At 43.7% G+C, this 17,983-nt stretch overlaps 1 protein-coding gene across 1 annotated transcript; it reads left to right on the top strand.

The window, feature by feature from the left end:
• The first annotated feature begins 1,309 nt into the window (after positions 1-1,309).
• Positions 1,310-17,681, top strand: LOC142938679 (A disintegrin and metalloproteinase with thrombospondin motifs 15-like). Its single transcript, XM_076082010.1, has 8 exons — positions 1,310-2,266; positions 5,013-5,145; positions 9,046-9,213; positions 12,524-12,807; positions 12,906-13,083; positions 14,056-14,231; positions 15,781-15,956; positions 16,904-17,681. Exons 1-8 carry the CDS (start codon positions 1,310-1,312, stop codon positions 17,679-17,681), a joined length of 2,850 nt encoding a protein of 949 aa, XP_075938125.1.
• Positions 17,682-17,983: the final 302 nt, after the last annotated feature.

The following is a 17,983-nucleotide window of genomic DNA, read 5'->3' as shown; positions in this document are numbered from 1 at the left end:
GTGTGTGCCTCATGGAAAACTTAGAAATGTTTAATCACATTAGTGAAGCTACGAGAGGAATATTATCCTGTAATGATGTGTTGTTGTTGTTTTGCGCCACATTTTCATTCTTCAGCATCTTTTAAATGAGGGAAAAAAGCAGATGTAGCCAAAGAACAATTGAAATAATGTGAAGTATATTAAATGAAAAAGAAGCAATGGATCTTTTATGAAAAATGTTAAAAACAAACAACCCATTGTGTCCAAGTCTTTCATTTGCATCACTGCTGCAGATTTATTTTTGTATTAAAGAATATTTATGGCTGCGAACAGAATCCTTGTGTTGATGATGCTGATAGAGAGCTTTCTGCTTCATTACGAGACTAAACGCATGTTCTGCCAGGCACCACGTATATCACCTCATTCAGAGCGCGTGCCAGGAGAATGCCAGCTCTTTAAAACTGTGAAACAAAAAAAATGAAGAAGGTGCAGTTTCACACGTTCACCGTCAGGTGGCGCCAGAGGACAGCACGCGCGTTCAGAGCCGCTGAGACGCTCTGAAGCTCCGCAAACAGGTGTCGCTCTTTGCCCGCATTTCATTTCGCACGTGCGTCTCTGAACTTTTTTTCTTGTGCAAAGTGATGAGCAGGGAAATAAGTGTGTTAACTTTCTAGTTATTATTATTATTATGGTGGGGTTTTTTATTCATTAAACTAATTTAATGTCTGTCAAGAAATATATTTTATGGAATGAGAAAACACAGACAAATATATTTAGCTTTACAGTTGGAAGGTTCTGGTGCAGGTGCATTAGTTTTAAATGAATGTAAGAAACTGGCTTTTGTCCCTGTCTGTCTGTCTGTCTGTCTGTCTGCCTGTCCGCTAGTGGAGTATGGGCGGCGGAAGGGGGGGGGGGGGGGGTGATGCTGCAGCTCCTGTCACATTTATTGTTGCCTGCCATACAGCAACAATAATATTTGGAGAGTTACAAGTGGCTGCGGTCTGCAGCACAAACCCAGACGCATGACCAATGATCGCTCTCTCTCTCTCTCTCTCTCTCTCTCTCTCTCTCTCTCTCTCTCTCTCTCTCTCTCGTGCGCGCACGACCCTCAGATGTCGACAGCGCGACTTTAAAAAGCTCAGCAGCTCAGATGAGCCGGTGGTCAGAGTGGAAAACGGTACACGATGGGAGAGAAGCTGGCAGGGCAGTGCGGATGCTTAGTTCTCTGAGGGACGCACGCGGACACACTCCGTGCTATTGCGCGCAACATCTCCACTGCGTGCGGACGCACCGAGTCTCTGAGTGGGATCTTTACTGAGCGGGACCAACGATGGCTGCGCTCATTAGTTCTCTGATTGTCTTCACAAAGTTCCTGCTCTATTTTAAACTAACGCACTGCACGGAGGTGGATTTCTGCGTACCTGTCCGCGTGGATCATCAGAAGCATGACAAGCATCTGCACCGGCGCGCGGAGCAGATGAATGACAGACAGATAGTATTTAGATTAAGTGCATTCAAACAGGAATTCTACCTCCACCTCACGCCGGATTCCAGCTTCCTCGCACCGGGCAGCTCGCTGCTCGTGAGCGGCTCCTCAGCATCCGGCGCCTCCTCTGCAGCCGCGGACTTACGGGAATGCTTCTACTCCGGTACCGTCAACGCGGAACCGGACTCCTTCGCCGCGCTCAGCCTGTGTAAAGGTCTCCAGGGGGGGTTCTCCTATAACGGCATGGAGTATTTCATCAGCCACACCGGGACCGGAGACGCTGGATACTCTTTCAACGGGACGCACGTCATCCGCCGCTGGACACGCGCCGCACACTCGGGCGCAAACTCCACCAGCAGGTGCGGTGTCACACCTGACGCCAACTTCAACGTGTCCCTGGAGAAGTACAAGCACATGAGCGGACTGGAGATTGATGGCTTAGCTGAAACGGTGTTGAAAACCCTGGGGAGGTCAAAGAGGTTCGCCTCCATCCCCAGGTTCGTGGAGGTGCTGGTGGTGGCAGATGAATCTATGGCTGCATTTCACGGGGATGACCTGAAGCATTACCTCATGACCCTGATGTCAGTGGCGGCCAGGCTTTACAAGCACCCCAGCATCCTCAACTCCATAAACATAGTGGTGGTGGACTTCATGGTGATAAAAGAAGCTGACAAGGGACCAAAGGTTTCCACTAACGCAGCGCTGACTCTGCGCAACTTCTGCTCCTGGCAGAAGAAGCTGAATAAACACAGCGACAAGCACCCAGAGTACTGGGACACGGCCATACTGTTCACCAAGCAGGTAAGCAGGTCACTCCCAGCTGTCATGTTTCACACTGGTGGTGGAAAGAATCGAATATAAAATGCTGCAGTTGTACACAACTTGTGCATGGACGGGTTATGAGACAATGGGCCCCCGGGTGCAGACCAGGAGGCAACCTCTGGTTCTCTAAAATGAAGCCAGTGGCAAAGTGTCTTAAAGCTGCATTCTCTCTCGTGTCCACCAGGGGGCGACTCCTCTGGTTGTATAGAAGTCTATGAGAAAATGACTCTACTTCTCTCTTGATTTATTACCTCAGTAAACATTGTAAACATGAGTTTATGGTCTCAATCTCTAGTTTCAAGTCTTCTTCAATACAGCATGATGTTCATTTAGTACATTATGGTCCATTTAGAGTCAAACAGACCATAAAGCAGGGGATGCTTTAGGGCGGGGCTACACGGTGATTGACAGGTCTCTACCAGAGACATATATGGTGTATAGGTCACTCCTCCTCAGTCCAAATATGGTCACTTCCTGTTCACTGGTTGCAAAAAACAAACAAATGGCAAGGCCAAAATGCTGAACTCCACAAAACCAATGGGGGACGTCACCACGATGCCGCCTTCTGATGGAGCAGACCTTTAAAAGCCTGTAAAATATGTTTGCAGTCATTTGATTGACTTTACAACAATACATATGAACTGTCCCTGTGTTCAGTCATCCATCCATTAACCTGTGTGTTGCTGACTGCACAGCCCTGCTATAGTCTCCTTCCTTTAGTCAAATGAGTCACTGGAAAAGAACAGCAGAGCCAGTTCCCTCTGTCTGGTTGTTAATGCCTGCTTTCCATTAGGTCCAGTTTGGTTCTGGCTGTCCATCTGATACGCGGGCTCGCTCCTCGACTGCATGGCAACATGCAAAATCCCTTTAAGGTCAAAAATCACCGTAGTAATGGAGAAAAAGATCCCTTATTTAGACTGAGGGCAATTCAATGCAGGAAAGTCCGGGTCCGGCGTTGTTGTCCTTGTAGGGCACAATGGGTGCAGCTGCTGAGATGGAAAAAATCTTGTCATAGGTTATGGAGAGAAAGTGGTGTGGAATACACATGGCTGGCAGAGGGTGCTTCTGGCCTCATCGTAACACTGGGTTAACAAGTTCACCGTCCACTATGTGTTTGTTTTCACTCCCAATAAAGTCATATTGATGGAACACAAAGACACGGAGGCAAAATCAATTTTAGGTAAGAGACCATTATCTTCCTGATGACCAAGGAGTCACGGCTATTTTCACTCAAAATTAAATTGTTCCAGTGGGAAGAGGCTCACAACGTTAGATAGACTACAGCCATGCTAGCAGCTTCAGAGACTCTGTACTGTAGTGGCAGTCGTGCTTTGAGCTAAATGCTAGCATGCTAACCATAGTCTGTATATAAGAAGTGGATGTAGTCGCCATGACGTCACTCACTGGTTTGTGGATTGCCGTTTTGGCCGTCGCCATCTTGGTTTTTTGCAACCAGTGAACAGGAAGTGACCATATTAGGACTGAGGAGGAGTGACGCAGAGACGCCGTATTCGTCTCTGGTTGAGACCTGTCAATCACAGTAAGCCCCGCCCTAAAGCATCCCCTGCTTTATGGTCTGTCTGACTCTAAATGGACCATAATGTACTAAATGAACATCATGCTGTTTTGAAGAAGACTTGAAACTAGAGATTGAGACCATAAACTCATGTTTACAATGTTTACTGAGGTAATAAATCAAGAGAGAAGGAGTCATTTTCTCATAGACTTCTATACAATCAGAGGAGCGTCATGTCAACATCCTGGCAGTATTTGGTCACAAACAGAAGCTCTGGATGAATTGAAATTCTGACCTGATGATGGACGAGAATTCAGAGTAGTATGATAATTTAATGTAATAATGTATCGTCTTTCAATGGTGAAATCGTGATGATATCGTGATTCAAAAACGACGTAAATTGATAATAACCAGCACACACTGACTACAAATCAAACAATGTGATTATTTTGCACTAAAGTTCTTCAGTAAATGAGAAAATAGTGTCTACTTTTCATTTGTCAAGTATTTCATTTAAACAGGAGTTTACAAAACTATTTGGTTATTTCATAACGGAATTACCAGAAAACATATTGAAAAATTAAATTGCCTTTTTTTGGAATGGATTTTGACCGTATCGCCCAGCCCTAATTCAGAGGATCACCAAAGTTAATACAATGGATCCGGAGGGAAACATGAATGTCTGCACCAAATTTCATGGCAATCCATCAAACAGTTGTCGAGACAAGAAATAGGGCCGTGGGATCAACAGAGTCATTAGGGTTCATCCTCTGTGGATCACGAGGGAATACAATTTCAGGGCTTTCTATCAAAAAGCTGTTGAGATATTTCTGACTGGACCAAATTGGTTACAATTACAAAGTTAATCCCACGACACTAAAAACGGGCAGATATACTTAACGGGGTAAGAGTTGGTTGTGGACTGACCCAGCCAGATGCAGGTGGGACTCATCTTGTCCCTCACAACATCTCTTCTTACCTCGTTAACTAAACACCGAGAGGAATCTCCCCTGACCCTCTGCCATAATATATTTTAAGAACAGAGCACCAATAAACAAACCACAGTCCCATGTGCTCTGTATTAGTGCTCATTCTGTAGCTCAAGGCACAGCCACACAAAACATGTTTGGAAACAAGACTCCAAGTCTCCAATCTGATCGATCAAGATTTGTATGAAATAAAAGTTGAAATGACCGGTTGTGTCTCCAGGATCTCTGCGGGGCCACGACCTGTGATACGCTGGGGATGGCTGACGTCGGGACCATGTGTGACCCGAAGAGGAGCTGCTCCGTCATCGAGGATGACGGCTTGCCCTCCGCCTTCACAGCAGCCCACGAACTTGGTGAGCAAGTTGTGATTTTAGGGGACTGAACACTCACATTATGCATTTTAGATGCTAATGCTTGTTTGGCCTCCACTAATAGTCACGATAGTCGCGAATGCAATCTATTGGTTTCGTGTACATGGACATAAATTGTCTGTTTTTTTCGTGTCTCTCAGCACGACTTCTTCGGTACGACATTACGTTAAAAACGAAAGTTTGGTTTAGGCAACAAAACCATGAACAGTTATGTTTAGGCAACTAAACCACGACCATAAAACCAGGATGTGGTGTTGAACACCCGTCTGCTGGTTAAAGTCCTGTTTGTTGGATCCATCCACCTCCCCTCACGACCAACAAGTCGTCTTTTTAGATATTATAAAGTACGTCACTTGCACTGACTGTTGCTTAGTCACGTATATGTCTTTAATTTGTGTGTCCACCACAACAAGCAACACAAAAAACTGACATTTCGTGTTCATGTACATGAAACCAATAGATTGCAATCTGCAGCTATTTGATGAACTCACTGACACTGTGTTGTGGCCTCAGAGTGAGATACGCTGCAGAGCTGCATGCAAGCGAACAATGTCAAAGGAATTCTGCTTTGACGCATAATCAGCGTGGAAACTGGCCCAGCTGGATGGTTCTGTAACTTGATGATCTACATGGCTGTGGTTCTCAGTCCTGGTCCCAGAGCACTTTCAATCCCTGCAACTATTTAACTTAATTTACCTGATGTTCAGTTTTTAAATCACTCCCTCATTAGTCAGGCACAATCAAAACCAGCAGGTCTCTGAGAACAAGGTGGAGATCTGTTTGTGTTGGACGTCACAGCTGCACAACATAACTCTGCACACGTGCAGCTGCACATGGGAGGCGAGAGATAACAGCTAGACAAATCTGACGGCATGAATTATTGTTCATGATAACATTATACTAACACATGTACACTTATCGTGAACATTCCAGTTAGTCTGTGATGTGAAGGGATAAATGGAGCAAAAGAAATACGAGAACAGAACCCTCACTGCTCTTTAGGAGACAGTTTGCACTTCAGGCTAAAACCTCCAATCCTCTATAAGAGTATGGTATGCGCTGCAGCGTGCTTCAACACACACTCATGTATGTAATCTGCCAAATTAGGCATGAATTATGGCAGTTGGCGTTGAAATGGCTTTGGGATAGTTATTTTGGGAAATATTCTTATTTGCATATTTTTTGAGAGAGAGAGACGAGATTGACAGTCTGAAATATTTGTGCACAGCTGATAACTTGAATAAAGATAACTTTTTGTCGTAATTGCTCAAACTGTCAATATAATCTGACAGCTGTACATGAGACAGATAATCTGTGAAACTAAATCCGGTTCCTATTTGCAAGATTCCAGCCACAGACTGTACATAAGAAGTGGACGCAGTCACGGTGACGTCACACGTCGGTTTGTGGACTGATGTTTTGAAGCCTCGAGTTTGGCAATTTGGCCGTCGCCATCTTGGTTTTTAGCGACCAGTGAATAGAAGTGAGCATATCTGGACTGAGGAGGAGTGACGTAGAGACGCCGTATACGTCTCTGGTAGAGACCTGTCAATCACCGTGTAGCCCCGCCCTAAAGCATCCCCTGCTTTATGGTCTGTTTGACTCTAAATGGACCATAATGTACTAAATGAACATCATGCTGTATTGAAGAAGACTTGAAACTAGAGATTGAGACCATAAACTCATGTTTACAATGTTTACTGAGGGAATAAATCAAGAGAGAAGTAGAGTCATTTTCTCATAGACTTCTATACAACCAGAGGAGTCGCCCCCTGGTGGACACTACAGAGAATGCAGCTTTAATACACTTTAGGAATGACTTCAGGAAGTTGACGCCTGATTCCATCACAGCCCAAGAAAAAGAACCAAACAGAGCTGATGAGTCTCTTATCACAGCTGTCAATCACTGCTGGTGAAGCTCGTTAACTCCGATCAAACTGTAAAACTAGGCATCACCGATCAAATATGAATCCAGATTTTCCAATCTTTAGAAATACACCTCTAAATCTCACCAATTAATACGCTGTATCTTTCTTTGCTCAACCTGTGCAGAAAGAGATATTTTGCATGATGGAAATATTTCCTGGCATACAAACAGCTACATGCTTCCTAAAGTCTTGTTGCCAGGTTTCATTCAACCGTATCTTGCAATTTAGCCGTAAATGCTACATTGAAGTACTGGTCAGATGGATTAACTGTTGTTCGTCAAGAAATACCTGCCGTTAAATTGTCATTTTACAATATTTCCATGTACAGCTTTAAAACCACCAAGACACATTGTGGAAATCAGACAGTTTAAAGTGTATATTTTATACTCTGGACAGAGTTTAGCTAGCTGTTTACAATTGTAATGCTAAGCTAGGCTAGCTAAACTGGCTCCAGCTTCTTACTTAACCCACAGACATGAGATTGATATCAGTTATCTTAAAATGCTGAACTATTCTTTTCTATTTTAAAATCACTGTTTCTAAAATTCTTGTCAAATAGCTAAAATTACCAAATATTGATTGACATAACAGCTGTTTCAAGGTGAGTGTACATGCTGTTATTTGGACAAAAAAGGGGAATCTACAGCGCTGCAATTCTTTCTCTATTAATCTGTCATGTAGGCTGACTCACAAATCTCCTTGTTTCAGCTCTAAATGACTGGCTTTAGTCTGTGAACGTAAATGTAAAAGCAGCTGAAGTTGAACACCGCTAATCCTACTTTTTCAATAAAACCTAATGGGTGGTATTAAACATGTATTCTGTAGTTTGACAAACTGTCTTGTTAAGGCAAATCCTATTCATAATACAAGTGACATTTCATTTTTTTTCAATTTATAATCAGTGGTTGAGGCTTTAAAAGAAGCAAGACTCCTGAAACCAGATGCACGAGTAACTCCCGAGGCCCCCAGAGAGGAATTGGTTTACACTGTCCTCATAAATGTAAAGTCATTTCCTCCCAAAATGGTCCTGTTCCATGATTGAAAACACTGTTTTTTTTCTTTTGGAAAGTACTTCATGTTCGTATTTAAGGAGTGAAATGATTTCCTTGGGAACTAAATTCCCCCGTCAGGCCCGGTTTAGAACATGGACGTACGCCGTGCTGTATATTCCCATGCATAGCTGCATTCCTGTCTGCTATGACATCAGCTTCAAATCAGTCCAGTTTGCTTTGCCTCATACTTACATGTGTGTTGAGGTGTCTGGTAAAAAGTTTCTCTTTCTGTTAATCAACCAGGACAAACATGTTAAAACAGAGGTTCAGTCTCAGAAACATTTCAAGAATTAGACCTTTTCTTTCTCCCAAAAATCTGGAAACTGTCATCCATTCAAAACTAGTCGATTCAATTACTGTAACCTCTTTGCTCTCTAGCATCAGCAGAACTATCCCAAACTCTGCAGCTAGGATTGGACTTGTTGTACCGAGTTGTCCTGACTCTCACATAAAGGTGATAGAGTCTTTGCGGTCGGGGCTCCTAGACTGCGGAATGGTCCAGCCCAGTATCGTGGCAGTTTTGTCTGTCAGCATGAAAACAATGGCAAAGGAAAGTCAATTAAGATCCTTATTGGTGGTGGATACACAAATGAAATGCATCTACGTGACTAAGAAACAGTCAGAGCAACGTGACGTACTTTATCATTTCCCAAAAAATGATTATTGTTGGTCGGGAGGAGAGGTGGATCCAACAAACAGGACGTTCAAATAGAAGACGTGTTCAAAACCGCCTAGTGGTTTTATGGTCGTGGTTTTTCAAACAATTTGAGACAGTTTTCCCTAAACTTCACTATGTGCTTTTGTTGCCTAAACCCAACTGTTGGTTTTGTTGCCTAAACTTAACTTTTGTTTTTACTACTTGACTCTAACAACCTTCTGTCTGTCCCCCCATCGTCCCTCAGGCCACGTCTTCAACATGCCCCACGACAACGTGAAGGCATGTGAGGAGGTATTTGGGAAACTAAAGGACAACCACATGATGTCTCCCACACTGATTCAGATCGACAGGAGCCGTCCCTGGTCCGTGTGCAGCGCCGCCATCATTACCGAGTTCCTGGACAGAGGTCATGGTTAGTAAACACTTCCTGTACGCGTCTCTGGACTCACTAATTCTGTCCAGGCTTCGTGCTCTCAGCTGGTTGTAATCTAATTGTGCTCACAAAGAAAGACCTTGGCTCTATTCGGTCTCGGTTATATTCAATATCAGTTTCAAATTGGAAGTGATCACATATACTTATTTTATGTTTTACTCTGATATAAAGATATAAAGTTATTTCACTTGTTTTTTTAACATACAGTATCTATTTGTGTCGGGTCAACTCTTTCAGACACACGTCACAGTACATCACACAGTGAAATCCAATAGCAAGAGGACAAAACCTGATAACAGCACAGTATCAACTAAACACCTTGTATAAGTTGACAATCAACCAATAATAAAGACTTTTGTAGCAAAATGTGACTACAAACTGCATTTCGCTGCACGACTGTGTTGTACAATGTCAATAAATAACCTTGTAAATGTAGATTTCCAATATAATATTTCTATGGTCTTGGCAAGTTAAATCAATATCTGTGAACATGAGCTGCTCGCTCTCAAAACCAGGAACCAGAAAAGGAAGTATGAAGTATCAAATGTAATGTGGAGCTGCTTCATAGACTATGAATGGGAGACTGATTTAGTGTTTTCTATAACCAGAGGAGCTTTATTGTATCGTATTGTTCTCAGCTGTGCAACAGAAAATGTACTTTATACTCTACTATTCACCCGGCTGCTCTAAGTGTCGTCTATAACATCTTTAATTCATTGTCTATGGCCACACATCCATGTTACACACTTTATACTTGATGGAATCACACATTTGAGTTTTGGATTTGGAAGCTAGTTGTTCATGTTTAAACACCCTTTAAAGCTGCACTTACCTACTTGCTTTTTTATATGAAGAAATCACTATTTATATATGTCAATCACTGTTTAATGTGACAGCGATCACTGTAGCGATGTACGCAGCTTTGTTCAGCTCATTGTTTTGGTTTTCTGGCCCACAACTTCAGGTTCTTGGCTCAGTCTCACCAACTTTGTTTCTTGCCACAGCAGGCAACTGTTTTTACCCAAAAAAGCTCAGAAGGAAAAAAACAGGAGAAAGTTAGTGTTTATCTGCCAAACTTAGTGGAACGTTTAGCAGATTTTCATCTTGGGAGTTGATGAGGACCAAAACAGATGGTGAATGTGACTGACATTCAGCAGGTGGCCAGAAACACAACAGGCCCGCCCTAGACACACATATGACACAGCTGAGGTCCGATCTGTTTGGTTGATGGACGCCAACGTTTGGTTGGTGGACGTCAACGTTTGGTTGGTGGACGCCAACGTTTGGTTGGTGGACGCCAACGTTTGGTTGGTGGACGCCAACGTTTGACCAATGTCCACTTGTACACCAGTTGTCACGTCATAGTAGACCTGTTGAAGAAAAAGGAATGTTTTCTCGAACAGACAAGTTCATGATGAAATTAGGAAATAATTGATCCCAAAGCACATTAAAACCAAGCCAAAATAACCTTACATGGGATCTGCATCATGGTCTAGAAATCTTGTTTGAACAACAACATGCAGCTCCCAGCTGATTCCTCACAGCTTCGGGCAAAGCTCTGGGAAATGCTTGCGAATGACAAACGGACATAATCGCTTACGTTATATGCTGATCAGAGCTAAAAGAAAAGTATATTTTGTTGTATTTTGGTGTTGTCACATCCAGACATAAAGTAACTATTGTACAGTGGTAGATGAGAGCAGAGAAAATAGTTTTCTAAGACACCAAATGTCAGATTTCTGAGCCAGAATGTGAGCATTTCATTATAGAACTGGCACATAGCAGAGTCTCACTTGCCTCGACAGAAATGTGAAACACTTTGTGGCAGAATCACACTGGAGTTCAATAAAGTGTATCCGAGGAAGTATTTTTTCCTTGAGATGTAATTTCATATGCTGATGATGACAGAGTATCCACTTCCAGTATCCACGTTCAATAAAACATTCCAAAGTGTATTTATATATTACTCTGCTTTTTCTCCTCAGTGGCTCCTTTATGCCAAGTCTTTGTCTGTCTGTGTGTAAACTCTAATAAGTGACCATCGACCAGCCCACTTACTTTAACAAGCAAATGAGCATTTACTAAGTTTAACACGGCTGTCTTTTCTACAAGAGTCATGTGGTTAATCTAAACATTATCTGGTGCCTGTACCGTCTCATATAGACAGCTTGCATTCTGGCTTCGTGCAGACTGAAGGAAAAGTTACTGAACATTCAGTACCAACAGTTTAAAGCTCATTCATGAGCGTTCTTTTAATGTTATAATCCATCGTTTTATTGTCCTGCAGCCTTGCACAACCTGCAGTCAACATTACCTTAAATGGACTAGCCGGAGCACCCTTCTAATGCACAACAGTCTGAAGGAGCAAAATTCATTCTGCACTCCTCCCACTTGACAATGAATATAGTTTGTTTTAGTCTTTTAGGGGTTTTAAGGGTTGGTAATCTTCTTCAAAAACACTTTTTGTTATATTTGTTGAAATTCTCCTGACAGGAGAACTAACAACTTTCTCGCTACATTTAACAACTTTTGAAGCTTGTGCTGCTCGCTACTTTCATTGGAGAAGAGTTGGCAACACTGGGCTGGCTTTTTAGGTTGGATTATTTAAAAAAATCTAGTTTACTCTTGTTATTCCTCAAGATCATCAACCCAAGCTATAATATTCTTTAAGATTTATGGACGGGTGAATCAGAAATTGTATCACAAAATGCTGTGGTAGTAGAGTTAATTGAGTTAATTGTTTTATTTAGATGTTTAATTTCTCCTTAATGCTACATGTATTGATTTATTGGCCACATGGCTGCAGTGCAACAAGCAAAACATTGACATATTACCACATTAATAAGTTGATATGGTGAACGGGTTAGCAAACAGCAGCATTTTGTTTCTTTCCAACAACGTAAGTCCAACAATCCCCTTTCCTTTAGCTACTGTAGGTTTCGTTCTCTTTCAACTCCTGAGGGAAGTATCTGGATCTTTACCACCTGCTGGTTTGCTGTTTGGTGCTAAACATGTAGCGTTAAGCAGGTTTATTAGCTTTTGCACTGGAAACAGTTGCCTGCTGCTGGAAACGAGTTGCAGCAAAGTAAAGTTGGGAGCCTTGAAACCAAAACAATGAGCTGAAAGATGCACAAACTCCATGTAGAGCTGAGGCAAAATGAGACGATATTTTGTGGGTTCGTCAAGCAACACCTTTCATATTAAATACAAAAATACAAATTGGTGCTTTTAAGGTTTTCAATGTGAATGCTGTCTGATTGGTTGTAATATTGTTGGTTTGTGTCTTCAGGAGACTGTCTGCTGGACCAGCCTCAAAAGCTGCTGTCTCTCTCAGACAACCTGCCCGGTTCCAGCTACAGCCTGCACCGCCAGTGTGAGTTGGCCTTCGGCCCCGGCTCCAAGCCCTGCCCGTACATGCAGCCCTGCTCCAAGCTGTGGTGCACCGGGAAGGCCCGCGGCCAGCTGGTCTGCCAAACCCGACACTTCCCCTGGGCAGACGGCACCGGCTGCGGCAACGGCAGGGTCTGCTACCGAGGAGCCTGCACGGATAAGAACAACACCATGCACATCAAGGTGATTGTGTGCAGAGAGCGAGCCCGGTGCTGATGGTGGTTGTTTTTTTTATATCACAGATTGATGTACCGTTTTGCCTGTTTTGTCTTTTGTCCCAGGTGGATGGCCGTTGGGGGAAGTGGGGAGCATTCGGAGGTTGTTCCCGGAGCTGTGGTGGAGGAGTTCAGCTGGCCAAGAGGGAGTGTGACAACCCCGTTCCTGAGAATGGAGGCAAATACTGCTACGGCCTTCGCATCAAATATCGCTCCTGTAACCTCAACACTTGTCCTGAAACAGGTACACTAGTCTCTGTTTGAGTACGTTCACACAGCAAGACACACTTTAAGGGCTGTGACCATTCAACAAAAACATGTTCCCCAAACAGTGATTGTACAATTAACTTTGAAGAAGTTGAAGCAACCAAAAACAAGTGAGCAAAATTGTAAGGAATGGATGAAACTGTGTCTATCGGTCCTAATGTAAAAACAGGTAACTACCTTCCAACCTATAGACCCTTTTACAGCCAACAATCATCTACAATAAGCGTGTGCATGTTATCAACTTTAGTGTTGTTTTGCCCCGGCCATCCAGATGAGTTATCAAGCTTTAAACATTTGATTTTAAACTGTTACCAGCATCAAAATGTCTGCTTGTTGCATGTTGGGTTGTCAGAATCAATATTCCAAAAGCGGTTCTACAGTTCAGACAACGATCACGACCGCTTCAGGGCAACAGATGACACTTACATACGCCATCATTGTTTACAAACTGTAAAAGGGTGTATATTAGTAACTTAACCTATCATTACCTGCAAACCACCAAAGTTAAATCGAGGGGTTCTAGGATATGTCAAGAAAAGCCCCATTTCATGACTGACACATCCACTGGAGGATTTGGCCCTGGATGAACGTTAAAAGTGAAGTTTGAAAATGCGAACAATTATGTAAGCTATGGAGCTATGGACCCCGTTTGCCAGTCTGCCAGAACGGTGTTTGACACCAACCCTTAGAGATAACGTTAGCTTGATTAGCTCGCTAGCTCAAAGTTGCTGTTGTCTACCTCTGTTTGGATTCAAGGACCTGTTTTGGGGAAAAATTTCAAAAAGCAAATCTGCCACCATCGTCTTTGAAAAATGCACATATGTTCTGCAAGAACAGAAAGAACAAAGTGAGTGGTCAAATGCAAAACTGCAACCACATCCTGTAAGAGGTCAACAGTGTTGGAGTAGTTGTCAATCTAATGGGAGGTTGCTGTTTTTTGCGTCTCCAGGTAAGAGTTTCCGCGAGGAGCAGTGTGAAGCGTTCAATGGTTTGAACCTGAACACCAACAGACTGGGTTCCACTGTGGTTTGGGTTCCAAAATATTCGGGCATCTCTCCCAAGGACAAATGCAAGCTTATCTGCCGCGCCAACGGGACTGGGTACTTCTACGTCCTCGCTCCAAAGGTACGTAGCTGATTTAATATGTTAACTATTCCTCAGATGGGCCACAACATCAAGTCTGTTTTAGCAATGAACTCTTTTTCTAATCATTGAAAAACATGGAATAAGTTCAAGAACATAGACTATTTTGATCATATGTATCATATATTTGCCTTAGTAAAGTACAGAAACTACTTCTAGCCAAACAAGCTATTGACTACTTGATAACTACTGGCTGCAGTGCATGTTGTTACAGCCTGTAGACGATACGTAGAGTAATGCTGTTAGCTTTTAGTCCTAAAAGGCGGCAACCTCCGGTTCTGAAAGGTGAAGCCAATGCTGCAAAGTCTTGAACCTGCATTCTCTCTAATGTCCATCAGGGGGCGAAAACCCAAGTCCTGCCACACTTAGATCTGTATATAACGCTAAGACCGTAGACTGTCACAATGCCAATGACAATGTCAGTTATTGGTTTGTGTACTGCGGCCTTTTTTTTTTGTTTTGTTTGTTTGTTCAGTTTGTCTCTGCCTCGTAAAGCGTCTTTGGGTATTTTGAAAAGCGCTATAGAAAATTGATGTATTATTATTATTGAAGTATTGAGTCTGGCATTTTGGCCATCGCCATCTTGGTTTTTTACTGACCATATCTGGACTGAGGAGGAGTGACGTAGAGACGCCGTATACGTCTCTGGTAGAGACCTGTCAATCACTGTGTAGCCCCGCCCTAAAGCATCCCCTGCTTTATGGTCTGTTTGACTCTAAATGGACCATAATGTACTAAATGAACATCATGCTGTATTGAAGAAGACTTGAAACTAGAGATTGAGACCATAAACTCATGTTTACAATGTTTACTGAGGTAATAAATCAAGAGAGAAGTAGAGTCATTTTCTCATAGATGTCTATACAACCAGAGGAGCCGCCCCCTGGTGGACATTAGAGATAATGCAGCTTTAACACATGAAGCTTTGGCTTTACTTTTCAGAACCGGAGGTTGCCTCCTAGACGTGTTTTATATTCTGAGCTAAGTGTGTATCAACTGTTGTACTCACTAATGCAATCTGAACTCTTTGTCACTGAACACCTCATGGTGAGTCAAAAGCTCACAGGAGGTGTAGTTGAAACTTTCATAGACACAGCTCTCTGTTCACAAAGGTTTGGCATGTCACTGCCTGGTGTGATTTGTTCCATTATTCCTTAGTGAGAGGTGATATGTTGGTGCCTTAATAGAGAGCGGTGAGAGTGGTGAGAAGGGGAAACATGCAGGGACAGGATCACCTCACAGCTGTGGCTTGTCAGCAACTATTTATGCAACCAGAAAGGAAACAAGCTCGTAGGAGCGATGCTATCCAACATCTCGTTTACACTAAAGTTCACTGTACACTCCCTCTGGTGATACTTTTCACATTCTATTGATGTACCTCTTTGGTTCATTATGTTTGTTTAGTTAGAAGAATAAAGTATGTATATGGTGGAGCACATATGTGGCAAGTCTTGCTCTTTCCTTTCCTCTTGTTGTTGTTCTTGCTTACATGTTATCCACCTTTAAGATGTAATGTCTTGAAACCCTGCAGGTGGTGGACGGGACGCCCTGCTCTCCTGACACCTCGGCTGTATGCGTTCAAGGAAAATGCATCAAGGCGGGCTGCGATGGCAAGCTAGACTCAAGCAGGAAGTTTGACAAGTGCGGCGTGTGTGGCGGCACCAACCAGGGCTGCAAGAAGGTCTCGGGAATGTTCACCAAACCTGTGTAAGTAGCACGCCGGCACACGCCGTGCCGCTCTTTATTGTTGGGTCTCGGACGACGCAGAGATGAACTTTATGTTGCTGTGAGCAGGTTTGCAATGGAGATGTCTTTGCTGTCTGTGTGTTACTGAAAAGGAAGAAATAACTAAACGTTATCTTCACTCTCAACAAGTATAGAGGTATAAATGGACGACACTTAGGTCACACGTAGGCCCCGATTACATCGAGAGGCGTCGCAAAAGAGGAGTCGGACAAAACAGCTGATGAGCTGGTGAAGCAGAAATTATATAGTTCATCGTAATTAAAAAACGCTAATATCAATGATCTACCGGCATCAAAACAGGAAGTCAGTGGTAAGGTTGTAAAGCCCGCCTCTTGCTTGATTTGATTGGCTGCCTTGGTAAAGTTTGACATAGACGAGCGGTGCGACTACACGCCTGGTGCTGAAAAATATTTTTACTTTTATGCACGTCTAAAAAACGCCTGAAAAACCAAAGAAAAACAATGGTTTTGCAGCCGCTCATCTCGGTGTGATCGGCCCCTTTCGGCAGTGATTCCCAATATTTTCATGGAAATCAATCTGCTTTATTCAAAAGACTAACGAGAAACGGTTTGAGGAAAGTTTAGCCGACTATATCTGGCTCTAAATTAAGAATTCCAATATGTTATTTCCATCGTCTAAGAAAGTTTAATCAATATTTCCGAACATGAGCTACTCGAAGCCAGAAACCACCAAGTCTCATGTCCTTCTGTATAAAGTCTGGAGCTGCTCCATAGACAGTGAATAGGAGACTGGTATTGTTTTCTTTTTTAAATCCAATTCCAAGAGTTTTTAGAAGCGTTTGTTTGACATCTGTCACTTCAGTTCTATTTACATCCATTGTCTTGAAAGACTAACCAGTGGCCATTCAGCATCATTAATGCTCTTCATCTCCACGCTTTTCTTTTTAGTCACGGCTACAACTTCGTGGCGATGCTGCCCGTCGGAGCTTCCAACATCGACGTCCGTCAGCGCGGCTACCGAGGGATGGTCAGCGATGAGAACTACTTAGCGGTGAAGAACCGCCACGGCAAGTACCTGCTGAACGGCAACTACGTGGTGTCGGCCGTGGAGCGCGACCTGCTGGTGAAGGGCAGCTTGATGCGCTACAGCGGCACCTCCACATCCGTTGAGATTCTTCAGTCCACCCGACCGCTGCAGGAGCCTCTGACTGTCGAGGTGCTGTCTGTGGGGAAGATGACTCCTCCCAGGGTGCGCTACTCCTTCTACATCGCCAAGGAGAGCAAGGAGGAAAAGACTCTGCGGAAAGAGGATAAAAGCCACGCGGCGCACAACAGCGTCCTGGCGGACAGCAACAGGGTGGAGGCCAAGACGCAGATGATGAGTAAGAGGCCGGTCAGTCACTGGGTGACAGGAAGTTGGGACTCGTGCACAGTGACTTGCGGGAACGGTCTGCAGAAGAGAGCGGTGCACTGCCAGAGCACGGAGGGGCGTCCGGCGGTGGACTGTGACGGCACTGACAGGCCTGTAGCGGTGAGAACGTGTGGGGATTCGTGCCCCATGTGGGACGTCGGGACCTGGTCTCACTGCTCCAAGTCATGTGGAAGGGGCTTCAAAAGGCGTCCAGTGCGCTGCTTGACAGAGAAAGGCCTGAATCTACCCAGAGACCACTGCTCTGGGAGGAGGAAGCCTCAGGAGCTGGACCTCTGCAATCTGAAGCCATGTTAAAGCAGACACAGACACCAGCCCAGGGACGTATTTTTGTCAAATTGACGATTTGACTCAAACCTTCACGCCCGAATCTGCGTGATAATGATCCCATGGCTGCGTTGGTTGGAAACACTCTCCAATGCTGCCTGAAGGGGCGTCTGCTACACCGAAGAAATCCAACGGAGACGGAGAGGGTCTCCCTCCATTGTTTAAAAAAGACAGACATCTGTTTAGACAGGAGAGCTGTCTTCTTGTAAACTGTCAAACCATCTGCCTCAGGTTTGACTCACCGTTGGTCTACCTCTACCAGGACAGATGCC

Source organism: Anarhichas minor, unplaced genomic scaffold (genome assembly GCF_050575085.1).
Source record: "Anarhichas minor isolate MPS153535 unplaced genomic scaffold, ASM5057508v1 ptg000088l, whole genome shotgun sequence".
NCBI lineage: Eukaryota > Metazoa > Chordata > Actinopteri > Perciformes > Anarhichadidae > Anarhichas > Anarhichas minor.
The sequence above is the reverse complement of the archived record's forward strand: the minus strand, read 5'-3'. Positions and strand labels throughout refer to the sequence as shown.